The 23,843-nt window shown below is 40.6% G+C and overlaps 1 protein-coding gene and 1 long non-coding RNA gene across 2 annotated transcripts; one reads left to right on the top strand and one right to left on the bottom strand.

The window, feature by feature from the left end:
• Positions 1-903: 903 nt before the first annotated feature.
• Positions 904-18,989, bottom strand: SH2D1B (SH2 domain containing 1B). The gene is made up of 4 exons (XM_015454409.4): positions 18,745-18,989; positions 8,527-8,590; positions 4,659-4,823; positions 904-3,052 (listed from the first exon to the last, which is right to left on the bottom strand). Exons 1-4 carry the CDS (start codon positions 18,876-18,878, stop codon positions 3,017-3,019), a joined length of 399 nt encoding a protein of 132 aa, XP_015309895.2. The 5' UTR covers positions 18,879-18,989; the 3' UTR covers positions 904-3,016.
• Positions 18,990-20,890: 1,901 nt separating this feature from the next.
• Positions 20,891-22,901, top strand: LOC135970425 (uncharacterized). Its single transcript, XR_010586101.2, has 2 exons — positions 20,891-21,002; positions 22,666-22,901. It is a non-coding gene; the product is annotated as an uncharacterized lncRNA (long non-coding RNA).
• The last annotated feature ends 942 nt before the right edge of the window (positions 22,902-23,843 follow it).

Below are 23,843 nucleotides of genomic sequence, written 5' to 3'. Positions count from 1 at the left end.
ATTGCAAATAAGTCAGATAAGCCCCCCTAAAAGGAGGCTGGCAATCAAATAAATAGAGAATAACAATTAAAAACAGTAACAAAAAAGATTAACAAAACCAAAAGCTGGCTTTGAAAAGACTAATAAGATAGATAAGATCAATAAATATAAAAGGGTAAGATCCAAATAAGACACAGAGTGAGAAAGGAGATGTGGCTACAGACACAAGAAAGCATTAAAATAATGCAAGAATATTACGAACTATCTGCCAATAATTGTGAAAACAGACAAAATTGATAAACCTCTGGAAAAACAAAAAAGGTCAAAATTGGCAAAATATTTTAATAAATCAATGAGTGTTAATATTTAAATAGTAATTGAAGATGTCCCCCCACTCCACCCCACCCCACCCCACCAGAGTCTCAAACTCAGTTTTATAAGAAAGTACTGTAATAAAAAATGTCAAGGAACAGATAAGTTTATTTTATTTTATTTTATTTTATTTATTTATTTATTTATTTATTTATTTATTTATTTGAGATAGGGTCTCACTCTGTCACCCAGGCTGGAGTGCCCTGACACGATCTTGGCTCACTGCAACCTCCACCTCCTGGGTTCAAGCAATTCTCCCACCTCATCCTTCTGAGTAGCTGGGATTATAGGCGTGTGCCACCACACCTAGCTACGTTTTTGTATTTTCGTAGAGACAGGGTTTCACCATGTTGGCCAGCCTGATCTTGAGCTCCTGACCTCAAGTGATCCTCCCACCTAGGCCTCCCTAAGTGCTTGGATTACAGGTGTGAGCCACCACACACAGTCAGGAACAAATAACCTTTACCTTAAGAAGTTGTTGCAGAAAATGGTAAAAGGAGAAAGACTTTTCTTCGCTTTATATGAACAGTATAACCATGATTCAGTAAATTATAGTTACATTTGGTTTATGAGTTTTAATGCAAAAATCTTAAATGAAATATTAACTTACCAAATTCCACAGTTTATGAAAAATAATACGATATGATCAAGTTAAACAATGCAAGGATGATATGATATCAACAATTTTATTAAGGTAACTTACCTTTATAATGGAGTGAAGACAAAAGGAATGTGACTATCTCAATAGATGTAGAAAAAAATAACAATAAATGTCAAAATATTTCTGGTAAAAATTACAGGCTTTAACAAGGCTACAACAAACATCATGTTTAAATAGAGAAAATTTCTAAGCAGTCCCTGTAATACTGGAAACAGCATAAGAATACTCACTATCATGACTATGAACTGTTTAATGTATAGAGGAGGCCCTAACCAATGGGTAAACACAAAAAATAAATGAGCATAGGTATTGCAAGGAAAGAGAATAAAACATTATTATTTATAGCTGACAAAATCATTTACATAGAAAACACAATAGAATCAACAAGCAAACTAGTAGATCTAATGAGAGGGTTAACATTTCACCAACACCATAGCCTATTAGAAATGTAATAAAATATAAGATATCATTTATAGCAACTAGAAATAGGAATTAATCTAACAGCATATACAAGACTTTGGTTGTGAAAATTTACAACTCCATGAAAGGGCAAAAAAGATGACCCGAGAACATGATGCGGCACGTTTATGCATGGGAAAACATCGCAAGAGTGTCAGTTCTCCCCTATTTACAAATTTGTTGCAAGTTCATTCAAAATTCCAAAAAGAGATTTTGAGCAATTTCACATATTTATTATAAAATGTATATGGAAGAATCAAGGTCCATGAATACCTAAGTCAGTTTTGAAAAGTAAAAGAGGACATTTGTCCTATGTACCAGACACAGGGAGTAGTAGCCGTAAATTACTGTGACCCCAAATCTCGGGGTCCACATTTGGGGGCTCCAGTCACAATGTCTGTTAGTCTGTTCATGTTACCTCTAAGTCTAGAGCTCCTCTCTTTAAAAACTCTGAAGATAAGTCCAGTGGGGTGAAACAAATTACTACAATTTGATGATAGGTAAGAGAAAGGGCACAGAATTCGGTACCTTTCAAACTAACCAGGTCCTAATTCACATTTTGAACTAGCAGAAAAATTCAACAAATCAATTTCAATAAACCTTAAAAACCAATTCAACAAATCTCCCTCAGCAATGTGCTTCCAGTCAATTTCTATGAACTAGGCACAGCTCTGAGTAGCACAAATTTCTACACACTGTGGAAGATACAAGGGAGACCCAACTGTGCTTTGATGGCACTTAGAACCTAACTGGGAACAGAAATCACACATAGAATATTTCAGAAATCTCCACATACATCACTGTACAGAACCACATTATTGCTGTTGAGGTGGCCGATGCATAAGTGGAATTAAGCAAAATCAGGGAGAAAGTGTGACTGGGGCAATGCTCACCAGGAAGTTTAAGATTAGAAAGAAGAACCAGAAGGAGAGTAGCCCAGGCTGGAGGGAGAAGGGTGCACGTGTGGGTCCAGCAGGTACAGAGAAGGTGCTGATCTGTATGCATCTCCATCACTCCCAATCCCTCACCTTCACCTAACACAAGCAGGCTCAACAGAGAGACTGGGGCAATGTCTATCATCCTACCCAACCACATAGACAAAGAAACTAAGACCTGGAGATGGGAAGAAATGTGTTCAAAGTCACATAGCCGCAGGACTGGAACTTGGGGCTTCAGACTCACAGACAAGTGTGCCCTCCTCTGTATGAAGCTGCCCCTCTGACTGTATGGTCCGAAGGAGGGTGTCAACCATGATGTAGGACGGTATCTTTAACAAGTCAAGGGGAAAAGGTTTAGGCTGTCCCATTCCGAGAAAGAAGAGTGAAACTGGAGAGGGCTTTGAAATTGCTCCTGGTGTATGTCTGGGAGGCAGGGATGTGGAGAGCGACCTCTGGTGCTGGTGGGCAGAACATCTTCAGTTACACAAACAGGAGAGTCTGAATTGTCCACTAGAGTTTGATGCTCTGGACCTACGCCTGCAGAAGTGGGTCACCAGCGAGAACTGTTACTCATCTCCTTAACTTGCTTTGTCTGGCAGCCTTATCTTCAAGGCAAGACATCCACATAATCGCTGTTACTGTTCTTTGGAGGGGAAAAAAAAGCAGAAGACCAGCCATGAGACCACACCCAGAGGTCATATCAAACAACCCCCCTCAAAGGAAAGAAGACCCCTCCCCAGGCACAGAGCCAATTTGATGCCACCTCAAAGTTATATCTTCAAAGCCGGGGTACTACAGGGAGCCCTCCTAACAAAACGGGATCCCTTTATAAGCCAAGCCTCAGAGATTCCAGCACAAGCGTCTCCATTCACCAGTGAGAAACCTGCGCCTCCCTTGGAGTGAGAACATCTGAAGTTTGTTCTAAGAAAGCAACAGGAATGGGAGGAAGAGGTTGATGGGGAAGATTTCCTCTTCGGTAGCTGAGAATTTTGGAGCCCGCTGTGTCAGCACTGACCCGGTATGGAAAGTTGGTGGAGTGAGATTCATGCCCAGGTCTTGGGGAAGATTTCTGAGGGTTCTCCTCCTAGGATCTGTGATTCTTTTGTCATTGTCAAGACAAGTACTACCACCATCCCAACCAGTCCCAGCAACTCATCTGGGTTTGCCTAAGGGCTGCAGCACAGATACATTCCTGGGTTTCTAGATCTGCCACATTTTATACTTTTTATTCCATAAATTTGGCGGGGGGGGGGGGGGAGTAGCTGTGGGACTACATCTGCAGCTAGACCTATAGAAAGTGATTTTTTGTGTGTGTCCATGAGTACACACTGCCCTTCATGGGGACTGGGGGGACAGGGACACAATAGTAGGGAAGGGATTTTATGCTTAGCCTTGCTGGGGAGATGAGAAGCCGGCTATGGCAGCCTAAAGGGTGACTTTGCTGCAGACAGAGTAGAATGGCATGGAGTGATCGCAGGCTCCCAGAGAACTCTCTGTCCTCTGTCCCTCTCCCTAGGGAGGACATCTGATCTCATCCCATCACCTGCCACTGATAACTGCAGTCCCTTTCACTGAGAATATAACCACACATTCCAACATGGGAAAATAGGATTAAGCCCTAAGTGTTTCTGGAAGTCTGAGTTAAATTCAAACCACATTGCAACTGATAATAAATTATTTCCTGAGAGCAGATTTCAAGGGTGTGGGTAAGGAAGAGTAGCTGCTCGTGATATAATTTGAGAGGCTTCAGCGGAGATTCTCTGCACTCAGAGTTACTGACCATCTCTCATTTTCCACCATGGCTTAATACCTTTAAAAATGTATCTGACATAATTTGACACCCAGCACTTTATAAATGAATGCTTAGCAAATATTGAGCAAAATGTAACAGTATAAGCTTTGGGGAGGGGTTGAAGGGCTAACGTGATTTTTTCATTTGAAAACCTGCCCATTTGCCCATTTATTCTCAAACTTGAATCATCTGCACAAGGTCACAGAATGAATTTGAAGTCAGCTGTCTGCCCAGGAACCACTCTTGCTATCCTGGCTGCAAACACAGCAAGCTCTATGTCTTGGCCCTCAGGGACTAAAAGACACCACTTCTCAACAAAATGGAAATTGCTCTTAGTAGGATGAAGCTTTTTAGAGATAATGTCATAGAAAAGAGCATGTATCTGTATTGAGTTTACAAAGGCGTTGGTGGAAATAGGATTAAGATTCCTATCTGACCCACATGTGAGAGATTTTACCATAAATGTTTCCAACTCTAATTTTGATCCTCTCCATCTCAAGCTGGGGCTGCTTCTCTTTATTGGCTTTAAAAGGTGAACCACCATCCCCTGATTTGGTTTTTCAAATTTGGTGATCAGTTCCTTTAGGCTTGGAAAGACCTGTTTTGGAGAACCTTCTGCCGTCTGCAAAAATACAAGAAAGGAGATCACTCATTATCATGCAACTGCATGTGAAATGTGACACTTCTCAAAGCAGTGGTTTTTTCAGGGCTGCCCCTATGAGCTGAAAAACTGAAAACACAAGTGGCGGGAGCTCACACCACTTCCGGTTCACAGAAACTCTCATTTTTAAGACCAACCTCTGACTTGAGCCACTCTGAGTAAAGAGGATTTGCAGTCAAGGGATCCCAGTGCAGTCCATAGTATCGAGTGAACCTCATCCTTGGCAAGTTTATCTGGGGCAGTACTCGCAGATACACTGTGAAGGGTAACCCTATAAGAGTTTATGTCTGTACCCTACAGGCAGGCTTTGCTATCTTAGGGGACTATCGGAAGTGGACTTCTGATGGGAATGCAAAAACGCAATTAAAAAACAAAATTCCAACTGTTATTTTAAGTTCAGGGGTACATGTGCAGGATGTGCAGGTTCGTTACATAGGTAAACATGTGCCATGGTGGTTTGCTGCACAGATCATCCCATTACCCAGGTATTAAGCCCAGCATTCACTAGCTATACTTCCTGATTCTCTCCCTCCTCCCACCTTGAGCCCTCCATCAGACCCCAGCGTGTGTTTTTCTCTGTGTGTCCATGTGCTCTTATCATTCAGCTCCCACTTACAAGTGAGAACATGCGGTATTTGGTTTTCTGTTCCTGCATGAGTTTGCTAAAGGTAATGGCCTCCATCTCCATCCACGTCCCTGCAAAGGACATGATTTCATTCTTTTTTGACCTAAGCTTCTTTCTGACCCCCATGTGAGAGATTTTACCATACATGTTTCCAACTCTAATTTCGATCCTCTCCATCTCAAGCTGGGGCTGATTCTCTTTATTGACTTTAAAAGGTGAACCACCAGCCTCTGATTTGGTTTTTCAAATTTGGAGATCAGTTAGGCTGCTTAGTATTCCATGGTGTATACATACCACATTTTCTTTATCTAGTCTATCACCGATGGGCATTCCATGTCTTTAAAATATGCAATTTGTATACTTGATGAATTTAAAATATGCAATTTGTATACTTGATGAATTTAAAATATGCAATTTGTATACTTGATGAATTTAAAATATGCAATTTGTATACTTGATGAATTCAGAATCTCCATGTGAGCAAAACAAAACCAAAAAAGTCCCAATGTAAATAGAAAGTGGGAATGGCAACACAACTCAGTTAAGTTGTAAATGATTGTTTTCTGTTTATCAGCTATACACCAAGTACTTTTTTTTTGAGATGGAGTCTCACTCTGTCACCCAGGCTGGAGTGCAGTGGCGCGATCGTGGCTCACTGCAAATTCCGCCTCCTGGGTTCATGCTATTCTCCTGCCTCAGCCTCCTGAGTAGCTGGGACTACAGGTGCCCGCCACCACGCCCAGCTAATTTTTTTTTTTTTCTATTTTTAGTAGACACAGGGTTTCACCATGTTAACCAGGTTGATCTCAATCTCCTGACCTTGTGATCTGCCCACCTCAGCCTCCCAAAGTGTTGCGATTACAGGCATGAGCCACTGCCCCCAACCCACCAAGTACTATTTTCTAATATAACCTTTTAGAAATAATTTTAAAATAAAAAGAATTTTCTGGCTAGGCACAGTGGCTCATGCCTGTAATCCCAGCGCTTTAGGAGGCCGAGGTGGGTGGATCACTTGAGGTCAGGAGTTCGAGACCAGCCTGGTCAACATGGCAAAACCCCATCTCTACTAAAAATACAAAAAATTAGCTGGGCGTGGTGGCAGATGCCTGTAATCCCAGCTACTCGGGAGGCTGAGGCAGGAGAATCGCTTGAACCAGGACATGGATGTTGCAGTGAGCCAAAATCACATCACTGCACTCCAGTCTGGGTGACAGCAAGACTCTGTCTTACACACCAACACACACACAGATTTTCTTCCTCTGCTCTTGTGTATTTGGTTTTCTTGATCATCACTGTGGTTTTCATATGGCTGCTATGTCAGACTAGAGAAGGGGGTGGCGATCAGGAGGTTTTCTGACATGCAGCCTGATTAACCTCTGTATTAGAGGCACAGGCTGACATCAAAGTCATCTGCAAGGAGGTTCCTTTAATGCAGTCACTTCAACAAAAGGCATCATCACTGCAGGCTTCTGAGCACAGAGCTGCTCCCCAGTGAAACGCCTTTTTGTGTCTGAGTTACAAATGATTTGGATTTCTCTCTCTATTTTGTCCACACAAGAGACAAAACAGGGTACTGAGGAATTATCCAGAATTTCCCAAAGAATAAACAGGAAAAAAATGTTTTAAAATAAGTTGCTTTTTATAAGATATTTTATCTTGAAATTATTTCAGACATAGCAAACCTGCAAAAATAGTTTTTAAAAATTACCATATATTGCACCCACCCCCAAATGTTAACATTTTATATTTGCTTTTTATTCTCTTTCCAAATATATACACATATATTGTGTATGTATATATGCACACATATATAAGCTATTTTCACAGTTAATTTGCAGACATAATATCCCTTTAAATACTTCAGTATTTCTTTAAATGTAAAGATATTACATAACCATACTACAATGATTAAAATCAGGAAATTAACTTTGATACAGTACTATTTGTTAATCTTATTCAAAATTTAAATTTATTCAATTTTTGCCAGCTGCCTCAATTATCATCCTCTATAGCAAAAGAAAAATAACGTAAGTGAAGTGTTTGGGGATCATTTTATATTCTAGTCTCTTTCAGATATTCAGAGTAAACATTAATATACTGGAGATTCTTAGAAATCTGTAGTCCCCTTAACCTTATATATAAGTGTTTGAGAAAGATTATTTCAGGATTCTCTGTTAGCAATTACAATTCAATTATGTTTATTATACTCTACTTCTTAAGCCAGATAACTAAATTTAAAATAAGCAAAATGTTTTTCTTCTTAGCTCTCAGTAAACCATAAAAATTAAACCCTAAGACTTTCAGCTATCTGATGCTTCCCACTATATTTTCATACAGCTACTGGGCACACTTGACTTCTTAAACACTCTGACCTCTTTCCACCGTCCCTTTCTAGTTCCATCCTGCATCATTGCTGAGTCTTCTAATTCAACGGAGGTTTTGCCTGGAATCCAAGCTGGCGCATTTGACCAGTGGAGGAGCCACAGTGGAATAACAGTGAGGGTTATTCAAAAGTAGAACCCAGCCGGGTGCGGCGGCTCACGCCTGTAATCCCAGCACTTTGGGAGGCCGAGGCGGGCAGATCACGAGGTCAGGAGATTGAGACCATCCTGTCTAACAGGGTAAAACCCTGTCTCTACTGAAAATACAAAAATTAGCTGGGGGTGATGGAGTGCGCCTGTAGTCCCAGATACTGGGTGGCTGGGGGAGTTTGGGGGCTGAGGCAGGAGTATCGCTTGACCCCGGGAGGCGGATGTTGCAGTGAGCCCAGATCGCGCCAACGCACTCCAGCCTGGGCAACAGAGTGAGACTCCGTCTAAACAAAACAAAACAACAACAAAAAAGTAGAATCCAAGCCCAGAACCTTCCTATTCCTCTTCAGGGAAAAACCAGGTTAACTCGATCTGACTCTCATCTCTGCATTGTGCTTTCCTTTTTAGAATGCTTTCATACAGTCATGGCTCAGGTAAAAGACATGTTCCCAGGTTCTTCTCCCCCAACATTTTTGTTGCTGTTGTTGCTGTCCTTTTTTGTTCTTACCTGTATCCTGTAATACCCATGTTTCTCTCTGAAGATTCGGTACGTATAGACAATATTTTTAAATCTGTGGAAAAAAAAATGACTGTTTGAATCATAATGTTCTATGCAAATCCAGGTAACATCTATCGTTATATTTCATATGCAATACTTTGTTAATCTTCAATCCCCCCAAAAAAACCTCTTTTTTTTTTTTTTTTTTTTTTTTTTTAGACGGAGTATCACTTTGTCGCCCAGGCTGGAGTGCAGTGGCACGATCTCGGCTCACTGCAACATCCACCTCCCGGGTTCAAGTGATTCTCCTGCCTCAGCCTCCTGCGTAGCTGGGATTACAGGCACCCACCATCATGCCTGTTAGAATGGCTATTATCAAAAAAGACAAAGGATATAGAGAAAGGGAAACCCTTGTACAATGCTGATGGGAATGTAAATTAGTATAGCCATATGAAAAACAGTACGGAGGTTCCTCAAAAAATTAAAAATAGAATTACTGGCCGGGCGCGGTGGCTCACGCCTGTAATCCCAACACTTTGGGAGGCTGAGGTGGGCAGATCATGAGGTCAGGAGTTCCAGGCCAGTCTGGCCAACATGGTGAAACTCTGTCTCTACTAAAAATACAAAAATTAACTGGGTGTGGTGGCATGTGCCTGTAATCCCATCTACTCGAGAGGCTGAGGCACGAGAATCACTTGAACCCAGGAGGCGGAGGTTGCAGTGAGCGACAGAGCGAGACTCTGTCTGAAAAAAAATGTATATATGTATATATATGTGTGTGTGTATATATATATAATTATTATATAACCTCACTACTGTGTATATAACTGTGTATATATCCAGTGGAAATGAATCTAGTATGTTGAAGAAATATCTGTACTCCCACTTCTAAGATTGCAGCATTAGTCACAATAGCCAAGACATGGAATCAACCTAAGTTGATTAATAGATGAATGAAGAAAGTTATACACACACACACACACACACAAAATGGAATATTATTCAGCCATAGAAAAATAAAATCCTGTTACTTGCAACAACATGGATAAATCTGGAGGATGTTATCCTAAGTGAAATAAGCCAGGCACAGAAAGAAAAATACCACATGGTCTCACTCATGTATGGCATCTAAAAAAAGTTGATCTCATAAAACTAAAGAGTAGAATGGTGGTTCTCAGGCACTGACAGTGAGAGGGAGAGGACTGGGTAGATATTGGTCAAAGAATACAAAATTTCAGTTAGATCTGTTGTACCACATGATGACTATAGTTAATAACCGTATATTCTTAGGCAGGGCACAGTGGCTCAGGCCTGTAATCCCAGCACTTTGGGAGGCCAAGGTAGGTGGATCACCTGAGGTCAGAATTCAAGACCAGCCTGGCCAACATGGTGAAACCCTGTCTCTACTAAAAATACAGAAGTTTGCTGGGTGTGGTGGCACATGTCTCTAATCCCAGGTACTCAGGCAACTGAGACAGGAGAATCACTTGAATGTAGGAGGTGGAGGTTGCAGTGAGCCAAGATGGTGCCACTGCACTCCAGCCTAGGTGACAGAGTGAGACTCCATCTCAAAAAGATAAAACAAAATAATAACCATATATCATATTTTTGAAAAATGCAGAGAGGAGATTTTAAGTTTTCTCACTACAAAAATGATAACTTGATGAGGTAATGCATATGTTAATTAGCTAGATTTAGTCATTCCGTGACATATATATATATTTTAAAACATCACATTGCGCACAATAAGTACATGCAATTTTATCTATCAAATAAAATAAAATGAATTAGATTGTATACTTTAAATATGTACAGTTTATTTTACTTGAAGTAGACTTTAGTTAAGTCTTTAAAAGCAAAAAAGTAGGCCGGGCGCGGTGGCTCAAGCCTGTAATCCCAGCACTTTGGGAGGCCGAGACGGGCGGATCACGAGGTCAGGAGATCGAGACCATCCTGGCTAACACAGTGAAACCCCGTCTCTACTAAAAAATACAAAACACTAGCCGGGCGAGGTGGCGGGCGTCTGTAGTCCCAGCTACTTGGGAGGCTGAGGCAGGAGAATGGCGTAAACCTGGGAGGCGGAGCTTGCAGTGAGCTGAGATCCGGCCACTGCACTCCAGCCTGGGAGACAGAGCAAGACTCCGTCTCAAAAAAAAAAAAAAAAAAAAAAAAAAAAAAGCAAAAAAGTAAAATCTGCTGTTGAACCGCAATAAAAAAAGAAAACACACGGATGGCAAATAAGCACTCTTAAAGATACTCAGTATCATTAGTCATTAGTGAAATGCAAATTCAACTCACAATGAGATATCACTACACACTTACTAATACAGTTAAAATGTAAAAGACTGACTGTTCCACATGTTGGTAAGGATGTGGAGCAATCAGAACTCATGTAATGCCCATAGGAATGGTGAGATAGCATGATCACTTTGGAAAACAGTTTGGCAGTTTCTTAAAAAAAGATAAGCCTCCATAGAACACACAACTTAGCTGTTCTAATCCTGATTATTTACCCAGGAGACATGAAAGCATATGCCCACACAAGGACTTAGTGACAAATATTCATAGAACTTTAGTTGTAATAGTTATAAATGAGTAACTAATCTGGGATACATCCCTACAATGGAGCACTATTCAGCAATGCAAAAGGATGAACTATTGATGCATGCAACAACATAGATGGATCTCAAAATAATTATTCCAAATAAAAGAAGTTAGACAAAAATGACTATATACTCTATGATTTGATTTATATTAAATTCTGGAAAAATACACATTAATCTATAGTGCCAGAAAGCCCATCGCGGTGGCCTGGAGTCTGGGCGTAGGTGGGAGGTATGGTAACGAGAAATTACAAAGGGGTGCAAGGGAAGTTTTGGAGGTGATAAATACGTTCATTATCTTGGTCGTGTTAGTTTCTTTTTTTTTTCTTTTTCTTTTTTTTTTTTTTTGGAGATGGAGTCTCACTCTGTTGCCCAGGCTGGAGTGCAGTGGCTGGATCTCAGCTCACTGCAAGCTCCGCCTCCCTGGTTTACGCCATTCTCCTGCCTCAGCCTCCCCAGTAGCTGGGACTACAGGCACTCGCCACCTTGCCTGGCTAGTTTTTTGTATTTTTTAGTAGAGACGGGGTTTCACTGTGTTAGTCAGGATGGTCTCGATCTCCTGACCTCGTGATCCGCCCGTCTCGGCCTCCCAAAGTGCTGGGATTACAGGCTTGAGCCACCGCGCCCAGCCTGGTCGTGTTAGTTTCATAGGTGTACATACATATGTCAAAATCCATCAAATTATACACTTTTTATTTTATGTCAATGATACCTCAATAAAACTGTAAGACATATTCATGGCATTAAAAAGTAGATGAATATAATTTATCTTTCCAATATATAAACTAAATTTTAATTCCTTATACACATATGTTTTTGGTGTTTTCATGATTGGGTTTTGACATCAGATAGAAAAAGTCCTATTTTTGCAGTTATATTCTCAAGAAATATGTGGTGTCTTGACTCTCAGTGTGAGACTGATACCCAGTGGAGCCTACCTTTTTGTTTATTCTATGGAAATCATTGTCAACATTTATGAGAAATACACTGGGCTTATAAAAATCATTTAAAAATCTTAGGCATTAATTTCTCAGTTGAGGTTCAAAAAGGCTGGAATACAGGGCCTCTAAGTTTTCCCATATCTTTGAATTGTTTTACTCTTATCTATTTAGCTTTCAAAGTGATCATTCCATGAGGTGCTGTGCACGGATCTCTGAGTCCTTGCTCAGTGCATGAACAGTCCACAGATTAGCATGGTCTCATGTTGTGGCCATTGTTGTGGGGAAAGTTTTTTTTTTTTTTTTTTTTTTTGAGACAGAGTCTTGCTCTGTCGCCCAGGCTGGGGTGCAGTGGCCGGATCTCGGCTCACTGCAAGCTCCGCCTCCCGGGTTTAGACCATTCTCCTGCCTCAGCCTCCCGAGTAGCTGGGACTACAGGCGCCCGCCACCTCGCCCGGCTAGTGTTTTGTATTTTTTAGTAGAGACGGGGTTTCACCGTGTTAGCCAGGATGGTCTCGATCTCCTGACCTCGTGATCCGCCCGTCTCGGCCTCCCAAAGTGCTGGGATTACAGGCTTGAACCACCGCGCCCGGCCGCGTTGTGGGGAAAGTTGTTTGTGTTCGAGTTTTTATTTTAACTGACCTTCAAAAGATCAGTTGAAGGAAATGGAATCGACTGTGCCCTATAATATCAACAATGTGTTCCGCGTTTTTCCGTGCCATGATGCAAGTGGGGAACCCAGGTCAATAAAAAAAATATTTAAGACTCTTGACCTCTGGCCTTATCATGGCTCCTGATCTCAGTGTATTGTGGTGTAACCTTTTGTGGTACTAATTTGTCAGTGTGCTTGAAGATTTCTAAACATCGAGGATTTTATCCTAACTAGAGAGTGAGGCAAACTTTCACAGATGTAAGTACAAAAATGTTAATCATTCCAAATTACACTGAGTCCACTGGACTAAATTGGAAATGAAAATTGAAAATATTCTAATGTATGATATGTATACATTATGATGTATCAAGTCAATAAAATACTAAGCAGTCATAAAGGGATGACCTGCTTTCTTTGATGGGGAAGGATACCTACAATTATGGAAAAAACAGGTTGCAAGCAATCATGTATAATGAACCATTTATGTACATACATTGGCTTATAGATGCAAAGAGAAAAGCCTGGAGAGATGTATGCCAAAATATTAAAAATGGTGATTTCAGAGTGGTGAGACTGATATAATTTGTTTTGTTTTTTATACCTTTCTCTATATTTGATTTTTCTAAAATGAACTTTCATTAGCTTGATAAACCACCACAACAAAATGGATCATTTCTTTTCTTTCTGTTCTCTACAATCCTTCCAAAAGTCTCAGAATCTGAGACTCATAAGTGACTCTCAAGGCAATAGATAGACATTGCCATTATTCTTCTTAATGAGAGCACACATTAGGTTAGGGCTCAGGTCTTCCTCACCTGCAGCCTTCCTATGGCTTTGCAACATCCTCCTTTTCTTCACACTTACGCATGAACCCTTTGCACCTCCTAATACCTACTCCATTTAATTCTACTGATGATAAAGGCTGACTTAGTTTAGACACTCACAAAGTCACACTACACAGACAAATTTTACACACTGGAGTTTTCTAGACACTCTATTGTATTTTAAGATCAGAAAACATTTCCTGTCCACAGTTACCACATAGCTTTCTGGTTAGTGCTATATGCTCCTATGTCAGCTCTCTCTGTGACTTCCTTCCTTTATTTCTAACCTTTCTCACAGTATTTTCATCACTAGATATTTAGCTTTGTGAAAGTGCTGAAGTATCGGGGGAACCAGCCCCCAATATTTCAATGTAGGTTCTTTTCTATTTTCCCTAAGTGTCGGCCGGTCTGAGAAATAAAGGAAAAGAGTACAAAAGAGAGAAAATTTAAAGCTGGATGTCTGGGGAAGACCCATTTTAATGCAGCAGAGAAGAAGGGGACACTGCATATCAGAGTCCACTCCCAAGCCCTAGGTCCCCTGCTTGGGCATTTTATAACACAGATCTTAGGTGAATACCTGAAACATATTTCAGTGAAGCTGGGGACATTGGTAAGAGACGGAACGTAATAATGTATTAGCAGTTTGGCCCTAGGCAAGTTATTAAACAAGAAGTTACAGTTTATTTTCTCACAAAGTAGTGATCATGTCACCTACTGCAAAGGGATTGCAAAGGACAAATAAGATAATGCATGTACCATGCTTAGCAAAATGTTTGGCTCATAGAAAACACCTACATGGTAACTATTTTTCTGTGTCAGTGAAGACAAGCAAGCTAACACTTGTATCATAATAGTAATTCTTGCTTTGCTTGCAAAGGGTTGTATCTTGAAGCATGAATGGTTGATGCGACCTCTTCAGAGAAACCTTTCCTGTACCCAACGGAAAGCAGCCGCTGTGTCTCTCCCTGTCATATGACTCTGTTTCATTTTCATCATATTTTCTCCTCTTACTGAAATTAACTTCATGAGGGCAGAAACATTGCCAGTAGTATTTATCACTGTATTACCAGTGCTTAGGACCACGCATGGAACATAATAAGTGCTCAATATATGCTTGTTGAATGAATGAAGGTTCCACTCATTCTCCTAAAGTCTCAGCTCCAATATCTGGTTCTCCCCTTTTTGCTGTCAGCTCTACAGTGCCCTAATGATAGTCTAATCATCACAATTATCATGTGCATCACAGTGTCTGTTTACTTCTTTATTTTCCCCACTAGGCTGTGAGCTGTGTTGAAGGCATCAACCAAGTGTCTAGCACACTGACATATGAGAGAATTCAAATATCTGTTGAACAACTAGAATTTAATAGTCCGTACTTATCTGTGTGATAATAAGTTTTTACAAAGCCCTATGAGGAGGTAGCTTCAGGGGTCACTTGACCTGAGCCTTAAGCCTGAGGGTGAATGAAATTTTGTTTGCCTTTCAGTGACATGCATAGGAAGGCAGGTGAGACCTGATTATGTGCGGGGCTTAACAAATATTTATTTTTGCCTCTCCACTTGATTTACTTTCATTTTCTAGCATTTGTTTTCTTTTCTTTTTTTCTTTTCTTTTCTTTTTTTCTTTTTTTTTTTTTTTTTTTGAGATGGAGTCTCGCTCTGTAACCCGGCTGGAGTGCAGTGATGCGATCTTGGCTCACTGCAACCTCCGCCTCCTGGGTTCAAGCAATCCTCCTGCCTCAGCCTCCTGAGTAGCTGGGACTACAGGCTTGTGCCACCACACCCAGATAATTTTTGTATTTTTAGTAGAGACAGAGTTTCACCATGTTGGCCAGGATGGTCTTGATCTCTTGACCTGGTGATCTGCCCGCCTCGGCCTCCCAAAGTACTGGGAATACAGGTGTGAGCCACCACGCCTGGCCCATTTTTTAGCATTTCTTAGTGACCTTTGCTTTAGATGAATATGCAAGATGGGCTGATGCACCACAGAACAGTTGAGAATAAATATCAATTTTCGAAGAGAATCCCAATATAGGCTGGGTACAGTGGCTCATGCCTGTAATCCCAGAATTTTGGGAGGCCGAGGTGAGTGGATCGCTGGAGCCCAGGAGCTCAAAATCAGCCTGGGCGACATAGCGAGACCCCATGTCTACAAAAAATTTAAACATTAACCAGGCATGGTAATGTGCACCTGTAGTCCCAGACACTCCGGGGGTCTGATACAGGAGAATCTCTTGAACCCAGAAGGTTGAGGTTGCAGTGAGCCATGATCGCACCACTGCGCTCCAGCCTGGGAGTTGGAGTGAGACACTGTGTAAAAAGAAATAAAGAAGGAAAGAAGAAAGAAAGAAAAAGAAAGAAAGAAAGAAGGAAAGAAGGAAGGAAGGGAAGGAAGGGAAGGAAGGGAAGGAAGGAAGGAGAAATGAAAAGAAGAGAAGAGAAAAGAAAAGAGAAAAGAGAATCCCAATATTGATCATATACCCTGAGATCCTGTCCAAGGTCTGTCCTTCCACCTTCTTCTTTTTTCCCTTCCCACTGCTTGCCCCAGCACAACTAGCTGTTCACCATCTCCCGTCTAGAGGCACAACAGTTTCTGTTGCCATCATTTCCCAGCTTCATTGTCTTCTCCATATCAGATCGAAGTTCCTAAATTCACCAGTCTTATCACTTCCCTGCTCAGAAATCATCCATGTTTCCCTGCTATCTATAGAACCATTCTTGTAAAACTCCATTATCTTATCCCACCCTCCTTTTCCAAAAGCTGGTTTCCAAACTACATTTTAGGAACCTTGTATGTAAATCCTTTAAAATAACCTAGTTCTAGACTCCTGTTCCTACCTCCTCCCCTTCATAAAATGCCCTCCATCCCATTTACATGTAATCAGATCTTATCCACTCTTTGTTTATTTTATTTTATTGGAGATGTAGAGTCTCTCTCTGTCTCACAGGCAATGGCGCAATCTCAGCTCACTGCAACCTCTGCCTCCTGGGTTCAAGTGATTCTCATGCCTCAGCCTCCCAAGTAGCTGGGATACAGGTGCACCCACCATGCCTGGCTAATTTTTGTATTTTTAGTAGATGGGGGTTTCATTATGTTGACCAGGCTGGTCTCAAACTCCTGACATCAGTGATCCGCCCACCTCAGCCTCCCAAATTGCTAGGATTACAGGCATGAGCCACCGTGCCTTGCCAATATATATTTTTCTTTAAATGGTACTGTGGATGTAGGTATGAGAGAAATAGCCTGTATCTCCATTACCATTTAAAGAAAGAAATATGTCCCTATGTATTCTATTAGTAATGACAATCACCTTTGTCTATAATCAGACTTCTGAGCCTATTCCAAGGCCCATTTGTGTACTTCCTTGTAAAATCAAGTTTTGGCAAAGAACTCTACTATGTCAGTTTGGCAAGGACTCCTCCCTCACCCTAGCTATCTGATCACTGTCAGATTCTGATCAGATTCCTCATCCTCCACCATCCCCCAGGCAACATCTGATCACCCTGGCCTGTCTTCAGTTACAGTTCTGTTAGGCTGGCTTAGCCAGAATCCACTTTACCCCTGATGTTTCCTCTGAGTAATTTTCTATCTACTGACAGCCACACTGCTCCTTGGCCATAAATTCCCACTTCTCCATGCTGGATTCAGAGTTGAGTCCAATCTATCTTCTGCACCGCAAGAGCTCATTGCAGTGGTCACTGTACCTTTGTGATGATCCTGAATAAAGTCTTCCCAACCATAATTTAACAAGGGACATTAAGCAATTTTTTTCTTTAACAAGAGACACTTAGATTTTAATTTCTGTTACAGGTATAGTAAAAGGTTCAGTGGTCCCTACTTTACAAAGAGGAACATATATAAAAATAGGAGGTTTCTAGTGATTTCTGTTCAGGATTGCTTTCTAAACTGGGCACAAACAAGTTCCTTCAGCTGGGTCTCTTTGATACTGTGGCCTGGAATTCTTTTTTTCTTTTTCTTTTTTCTTTTTGAGATGGAGTTTTGCTTTTGTTGCCCAGGCTGGAGTGCAATGGCGCCATCTCAGCTCACTGCAACCTCCGCCACCCGGGTTCAAGCGATTCTCCTGCCTCAGCCTCCCAAATAGATGGGATTACAGTCATGTGCCACCACACCTGTAATTTTGTATTTTTAGTAGAGACGGGGTTTCTTTTTTTGGTCAGGCTGGTCTCCAACTCCCAACCTCAGGTAATTCATCTGCCTCCGCTTCCCTAAGTGCTGGGATTACAGGAGTGAGACGTTATGCCCAGCCACTCTTTTTACTTTTTTTGGGACAGAGTCTCCCTCTATTGCCCAGGCTGGAGTGCAGTGGTGCAATTTCAGCTCACTGCAGCCTCTGCCTCCTGGGATCAAGTGATTCTCCTGCCTCAGTCTCTCAAGTAGCTAGTATTACAGGCACACGCCACCACACCAGCTTAATTTTTGTATTTTTGGTAGAGATGCGGTTTTGCCATGTTGGTCAGGCTGGTCTCAAACTCCTGACTTCAAGTGATTCGCCTGCCTCAGCCTCCCAAAGTTTTGGGATTATAGGCATGAGCCACCACGCCCGGCCTGGAATTTCATATTTAACTTAGACTCTGGAAATTCCAAATGAGTTTTAACACAAACAAATTATTTGAGAAATTCAGGTCTCTGTTTCTTTACTTATGAAATGGTGACTGCTTATGCTTGCCTCGATAGACTACAAGGATGAAAGGAAATGATGAATATTGAAGTCCTTTACAAATCTGACAAAATGTGAAATATGATTGTATTTATAGTTTAACTATTGCAAGCGGATGCTGCAGAATAAGTAGTCCTTCAGATTGAAACTTCTTAAAGAACCCCTAGCCTTTTCCATACCAAATAAACAGATCTCTGGAGGACAGGACCTCTGACATTTTCTCCATCCCCCTGTACCTTTGCTCCATCCCCCTGCACCCCTATACTTTCTGCAGCCCTTCCCTTCCCCACCACCATATCCCTCCTGCTGCTGCAGAGTCTGCTTGCAGGGCCCTTACACTAGGGAGAGCAGGCAGATGGAGGAGCATGGACAGATACATTCCTGTCCTGGCAGTGTCCATTAGTTCTCACTGTACTCATTGAGACTCCAAAGTCAGAGTGAAATACTGAGGGATATGAATTCCTGTACTGTGTGGCAGCCATTGCCACATTCAACATACGATGTCAGATGTGTGCAAAATGAGGCTACTCACGAGACACAGAGGCACAGGACTCCTGGTATCGACTCGCTGTCTCTTAACAGAAAGTTGCCATCCACCCCTTCCTTGAGCAGCAAGGTCTCACAGTCTTGCTTGGTCAGACGTCCGTGGTAGTAAGGCAGATCCATGGAGAACCCTCTTGTATCCCAGGTAGCCCTGTTGGCCTGAAATTCACCCCCAAGTCAAGGGACAGCTCTGGGGAGAAATGTGCAAGCAGTTGTACCTACTGTGGAAATACCTCTTCCTCTAGTGGTCTGCAGGACTCAGCCAGCTTCACAAGATTCAGGAAATTAGAAGGGCGGGGTTATAAAATGACCAACACTTTTCACCCTCTAAATGGCCCACATGTGACTTGCAGAAGTGGGTAAAGCACATTTAAACACACAATGGAATCAGTGATGCTCATAGCTAGGGAGGCAATGCTGAAGTCAAGCTTCCTGGAACTTGTTGAAGCCTTGTATGTTACCATGGACTATTATCACCTCTGGCTACTGGTATCCCTTCCAGGAAGCACACCACTACTTTTGCTCTAATGGTACCCACTTTCTGCTGAAGTTGCCTAGGATTGGGCTATGCTTGCCTTAGACTGGGTGCTCAAAAAGCATTTGGATGCTGAGAGAATTGATACGCTCAGATACAGTGGGAAAATTGAAAGGGTGGGATTTCCATGGGTCAAATGACACTAAAAATGGAAGACATTAATGGGAATAAAAAACAGTGGGACACTATGCATGAGAACAGCCCATTCCATGGCTAAGGCTCCCAGCCACTGGTGAAAAAAGGCCATTTGAACACCTTCAAGCATTGTTCCTTTTGGAGAAAGGGCTGGTGCAGGTGGGAGGGATATCTGGGTATACTCATACGTCTACAGAAAATCAGTATATATATCTCAAAAATGTTATCTATGAAAATAGAACTATGTGCTAATGATTCATCTTTACTTCTCTTAGCTTCTTCTTCTTTTTTTTTTTTTTCTTCATCTCTGAAGTACCTGGAGATCTTAACTTCTTAACCTAGGTGTTTATTTCACCTTGCTCCTTTGCTTACCAGCTGTTTACTCACACTTGGGTGTATCTTATATGGAACTTACTTGTAACAGATCTTTGTTCTTCCTTGGAATTCCCACTCTTTGCATTTGGCATAGGGTAGTTTCACTGATTGAGGAACTTGTTATCAGAGAGATATGCTCTCAAATAGCAACATTTCTTCTGTGGTTTTGGACAATTCATCATTCAATTCTCTGGAAACTATGGCAGTTGAAGACAGAGTTGTTAATAACGAAAGAAGAAATTTGGTAATTCTTGTGAATAAATTCACAATTGTGGTGTGAAGATGCTTTTTGACATAAGAGAGGAAATAACAAAGCATGCTCAGACTCTTGACCAAGAGGGGCTTGCTTGCCCTTTTTCCTGTTTCAAAATCCAATCCTCACAATAAAAGAAATTCAAATTACCTCCATGCTGAGATAACAATTCTCACCTATCATATTGGTGAAAATCAAAAGTTTGAAAGCTTACTGGGTTGGTCATGGTGAAAGAAAATAGAATATCTTGTATATCATTCGTTGGAATAAAAAATAGTTACAACTATAGTAAAAGATGGTTTGGCAATATCTTGCAAATTTATGTATGACTTCACCATCTGATAGAACAATCTCAGTTCTAGAAATCTATCACAAAACTACACAGGCAGAATTGGAAAATGACTTGTGAATAAGGTAGTATTTTTTAATAGAAAAAGATTACAAACAACTCAAAAACTTGTGAATAGAGGGATATGTAAATAAACTGTGATTCATGTATACATGGAATATTACTATAGAATAATAAAATGGGATGAGGAAGATCTCTATATGCTGATATGCAATAATCTTCAGGATGTATTTTTAGGTGAAAGCAGCAAGATGCACAATAGTATATAGAGTATGGGGGATATAAATAAATATATACATTTATATATTTGCTCATATTTAAAAAACAAAACAAAACCCCCTGGAAGAACAAAACTAAAACTAATTAAAACTAAAAACTTCTTCCTCTAAGAGGAGAGAGGAAACATGCATAGAGGTGAGACTTCTCTTAATAAAACTTGCTGTAGAGTTGTCGGTTTTTTGTTTTGTTTTGTTTTGAGACAGAGTCTCACTCTGTTACCCCGTCTGGAGTGCAGTGGTGTGATATTGGCTCACTGCAACCTCTGCCTCCCTGGTTCAAGCGATTCTCCCACATCAGCCTCCCAAGTAGCTGGGACTACAGGTACGTGCCACCATGACTAGCTAATTTTTATATTTTTAGTAGAGACAGGGTTTCATCATGTGGCCCAGGCTGGTCTCAAACTCCTCACCTCAAGTTATCCACCTGCCTCAGCCTCCCAAAGTGCTGGGATTACAGATGTGAGCCACTGCACCCAGCCTGCTGTAGAGTTTTGAATGTAGAATCTTGTAACTGTTTTACATATTGAAAATAAATAAGTAAAAGGGTATTCCTAAAAGGAGGAAAAAAACTAAAATAATGTATCTAACTGAACATTACTTTGGTGATATAATCATACAGAGAATTATTTCAACTGACTTTAGAAAGCAGAATTTGAGTGAACAGTTTTAATTAAATACTTTGTACATTAAATAAACTAGTAAATAAATTTAGTAATAATTTGGTATAATTTAAATATGTCTAACACATATTGTAAGATAAATAAAAATCATACTGATATTAACATTGTAAGAACCAAGTAAGGTAAACAACTGTTCCAGTTTGCATATGCCTGAGGGGTTTCCCAGTATCTATGACTTTCAGTGTTAAAAACAGACGAGTCCTGGGAAAATTCTAGAATCAAGATTTTTTTTCAGTGTAAGAGAAGAGATACACATATAAAAGCAAAGAAGCTAAATAAAATTATTGATGTTAAATTTGAATTGGAAATATCAGCATGGATTTACAACTCACTTTTCAACAAAAGGCCTAAAACAGGAGCCAGCAAACTTTTTCTTAGGCTTTGCAGGCAATAGTCTCTCTTGCAACCATTCAACTCTGCCATTGTAGTGTAAAAGCAGTGCTATGGCCTGTAGTTTGCCAATCCCTAGCTAAAACAATGAAAACTTGGTAGCAATGAGCACACCTAGGGATAAGGCTATGGTCTCTAAATACCATTTCTCCTATAAAAAAAGCAAGAACTTTTTAGAGAAATGGCTGAATTCACACCAGGGACATAAAAGTGTGACAGTGAAGACTGACTGAGTCATGTCAAAGGACCTAAGAACCAATATGGAAAAATTTAAGTATCAAAGGAATAATGATTGTGGTTGATCAAAATACACTGAATTTATATCATCTAGTAAAATATTAACCTTGCCCAAATATAGATGTAGCCCTTTGTCCCTGGCTCCTTGGAGATAACTTTTAAGCTCTTAGAATCCAGCATGTGGGACATTCAGTAGAACAAATAATGTGGTTTCTTCATAGGTCATAAAAACTGAGTCAGATAGTTGGGTGAGAACTGCTTTAGGCTAAAAAGATGTTTATGCAGCATGAAACCAATGCTAGATGACATCTTGTTTGGATCTTGGCTTGAAAAAAACAAATACAAAAAATGTAGTGCTAGGGGAAATATAAGTATTGATTTGATATTAGATAGTGCCAAACAATTATTGTTGACTTTTTAAAAGTGTAGCAATGGCATTATGCTTATGTGAATATAACTTTTAGAGATACGTAATGAAGTGTTATGTCTGATACTGGGTGATTGTGTGTGTGGTTCATTATATTAATGTCTCTTTTTGCATGTGTTGGAAAGTTTTAATAGTAAAAATATCTTTCCATTCCCATATTATTCTGATCCCATGTCACCTTTGAGAATAGCTCCACAGTACACAAGAATATCTTCAATTTCTTGCATGGGTCCCCTTTCTCTCATCCACAGAAACAAAAACCTAGCACCGTGTGTGTGGAACATGACCCTATTCTTCTGGCCATGGTTGATTGGATCAAGGATAGGCCTCTGACCTGAGATGGGTTAATCACAGACCCTTACCCAGGAATTTAGAGAAAATGGGGAAATGAAGGAAACTAGAGAGAAAAAGAGAGAGGAAACAAAGAAAGAAAGAAAGAAAGAAAGAAAGAAAGAAAGAAAGAAAGAAAGAAAGAAAGAAAGAAAGAGAAAGAAAGAAAGAAAGAAGAAAGAAGAAATGAAAAAGAGAAGAAAGAAAAAGAAAGAAAGAGAAAAAGAAAGGAAGGAAGCAAGGAAGGAAGGAAGGGAGGAAGGAAGGAAGGAAAGAGGGAAGGAAGGAAGGAAAGAAAGAGGCAGAGGGCAGGGATGGGTAGGAAATGGGAATGGAAATGAATTCTCTAGGAATGACTGTGTAATAGGTACATTTTTACACTGTATACTGGTGGCTATATCCCAGCAAGCTGTCAGGAGAAGACAACTGGTCTGCAAAATGAAGAATGAAGTAGACACATGAAAAAAAGCAGAGTCAAAAGATAGTCTCACTTGGATTTCCCATGGGTTTTCATTCTAGGATTCAGTGATTTCTGAGGTCTGGCTACATGTTTGCCCTTGAGTTTTTTTGTCATTTTAATACAGTTCCCTTTTGTCATAAGCTAGTCAACATTTGTTTTTGTTATTTTCTACTAAAGATGTCAAATAAATCCAGCCTTACAGATAAAATTCTGTTCTCATGACCAAGGAAGCATGAGGCCAAATGTGAATCATAGTGTTGTTCTCAATGAAAAGTCATGTAGAATCTGGACAGTGCAGTGTCAACCCCAGAAAGCCCAAGATCACAAGATCATCACTGACCACAGCAGCATGGCAAATGCTTGTGTTGTGCTTGTTAAAAGATGCCTGATGGAGGGCGACAGTGTAGGACCTCCCACTTCATTCCTACTGTCTTATCTTAGGACATAGCACTTTGTCTATCTCCTTGAAGAGCTAACTCATTGCACCACCATCATTCATTGAACGTACTTTATAGTGGGACCCCAATATTCTTGGAATCCCCATGACTCTAAGGGCAGAACTGCCTATGTGAGAGGCAGTATGGTGTGGGGGGTTCAGCATGAGGCCTTGCCACCTGTTCATTCTTTCACTGCTACAAA

Source organism: Macaca fascicularis, chromosome 1 (genome assembly GCF_037993035.2).
Source record: "Macaca fascicularis isolate 582-1 chromosome 1, T2T-MFA8v1.1".
Taxonomy (NCBI): Eukaryota; Metazoa; Chordata; class Mammalia; order Primates; family Cercopithecidae; genus Macaca; species Macaca fascicularis.
This window is presented reverse-complemented; position numbering and strand designations above follow the sequence as displayed.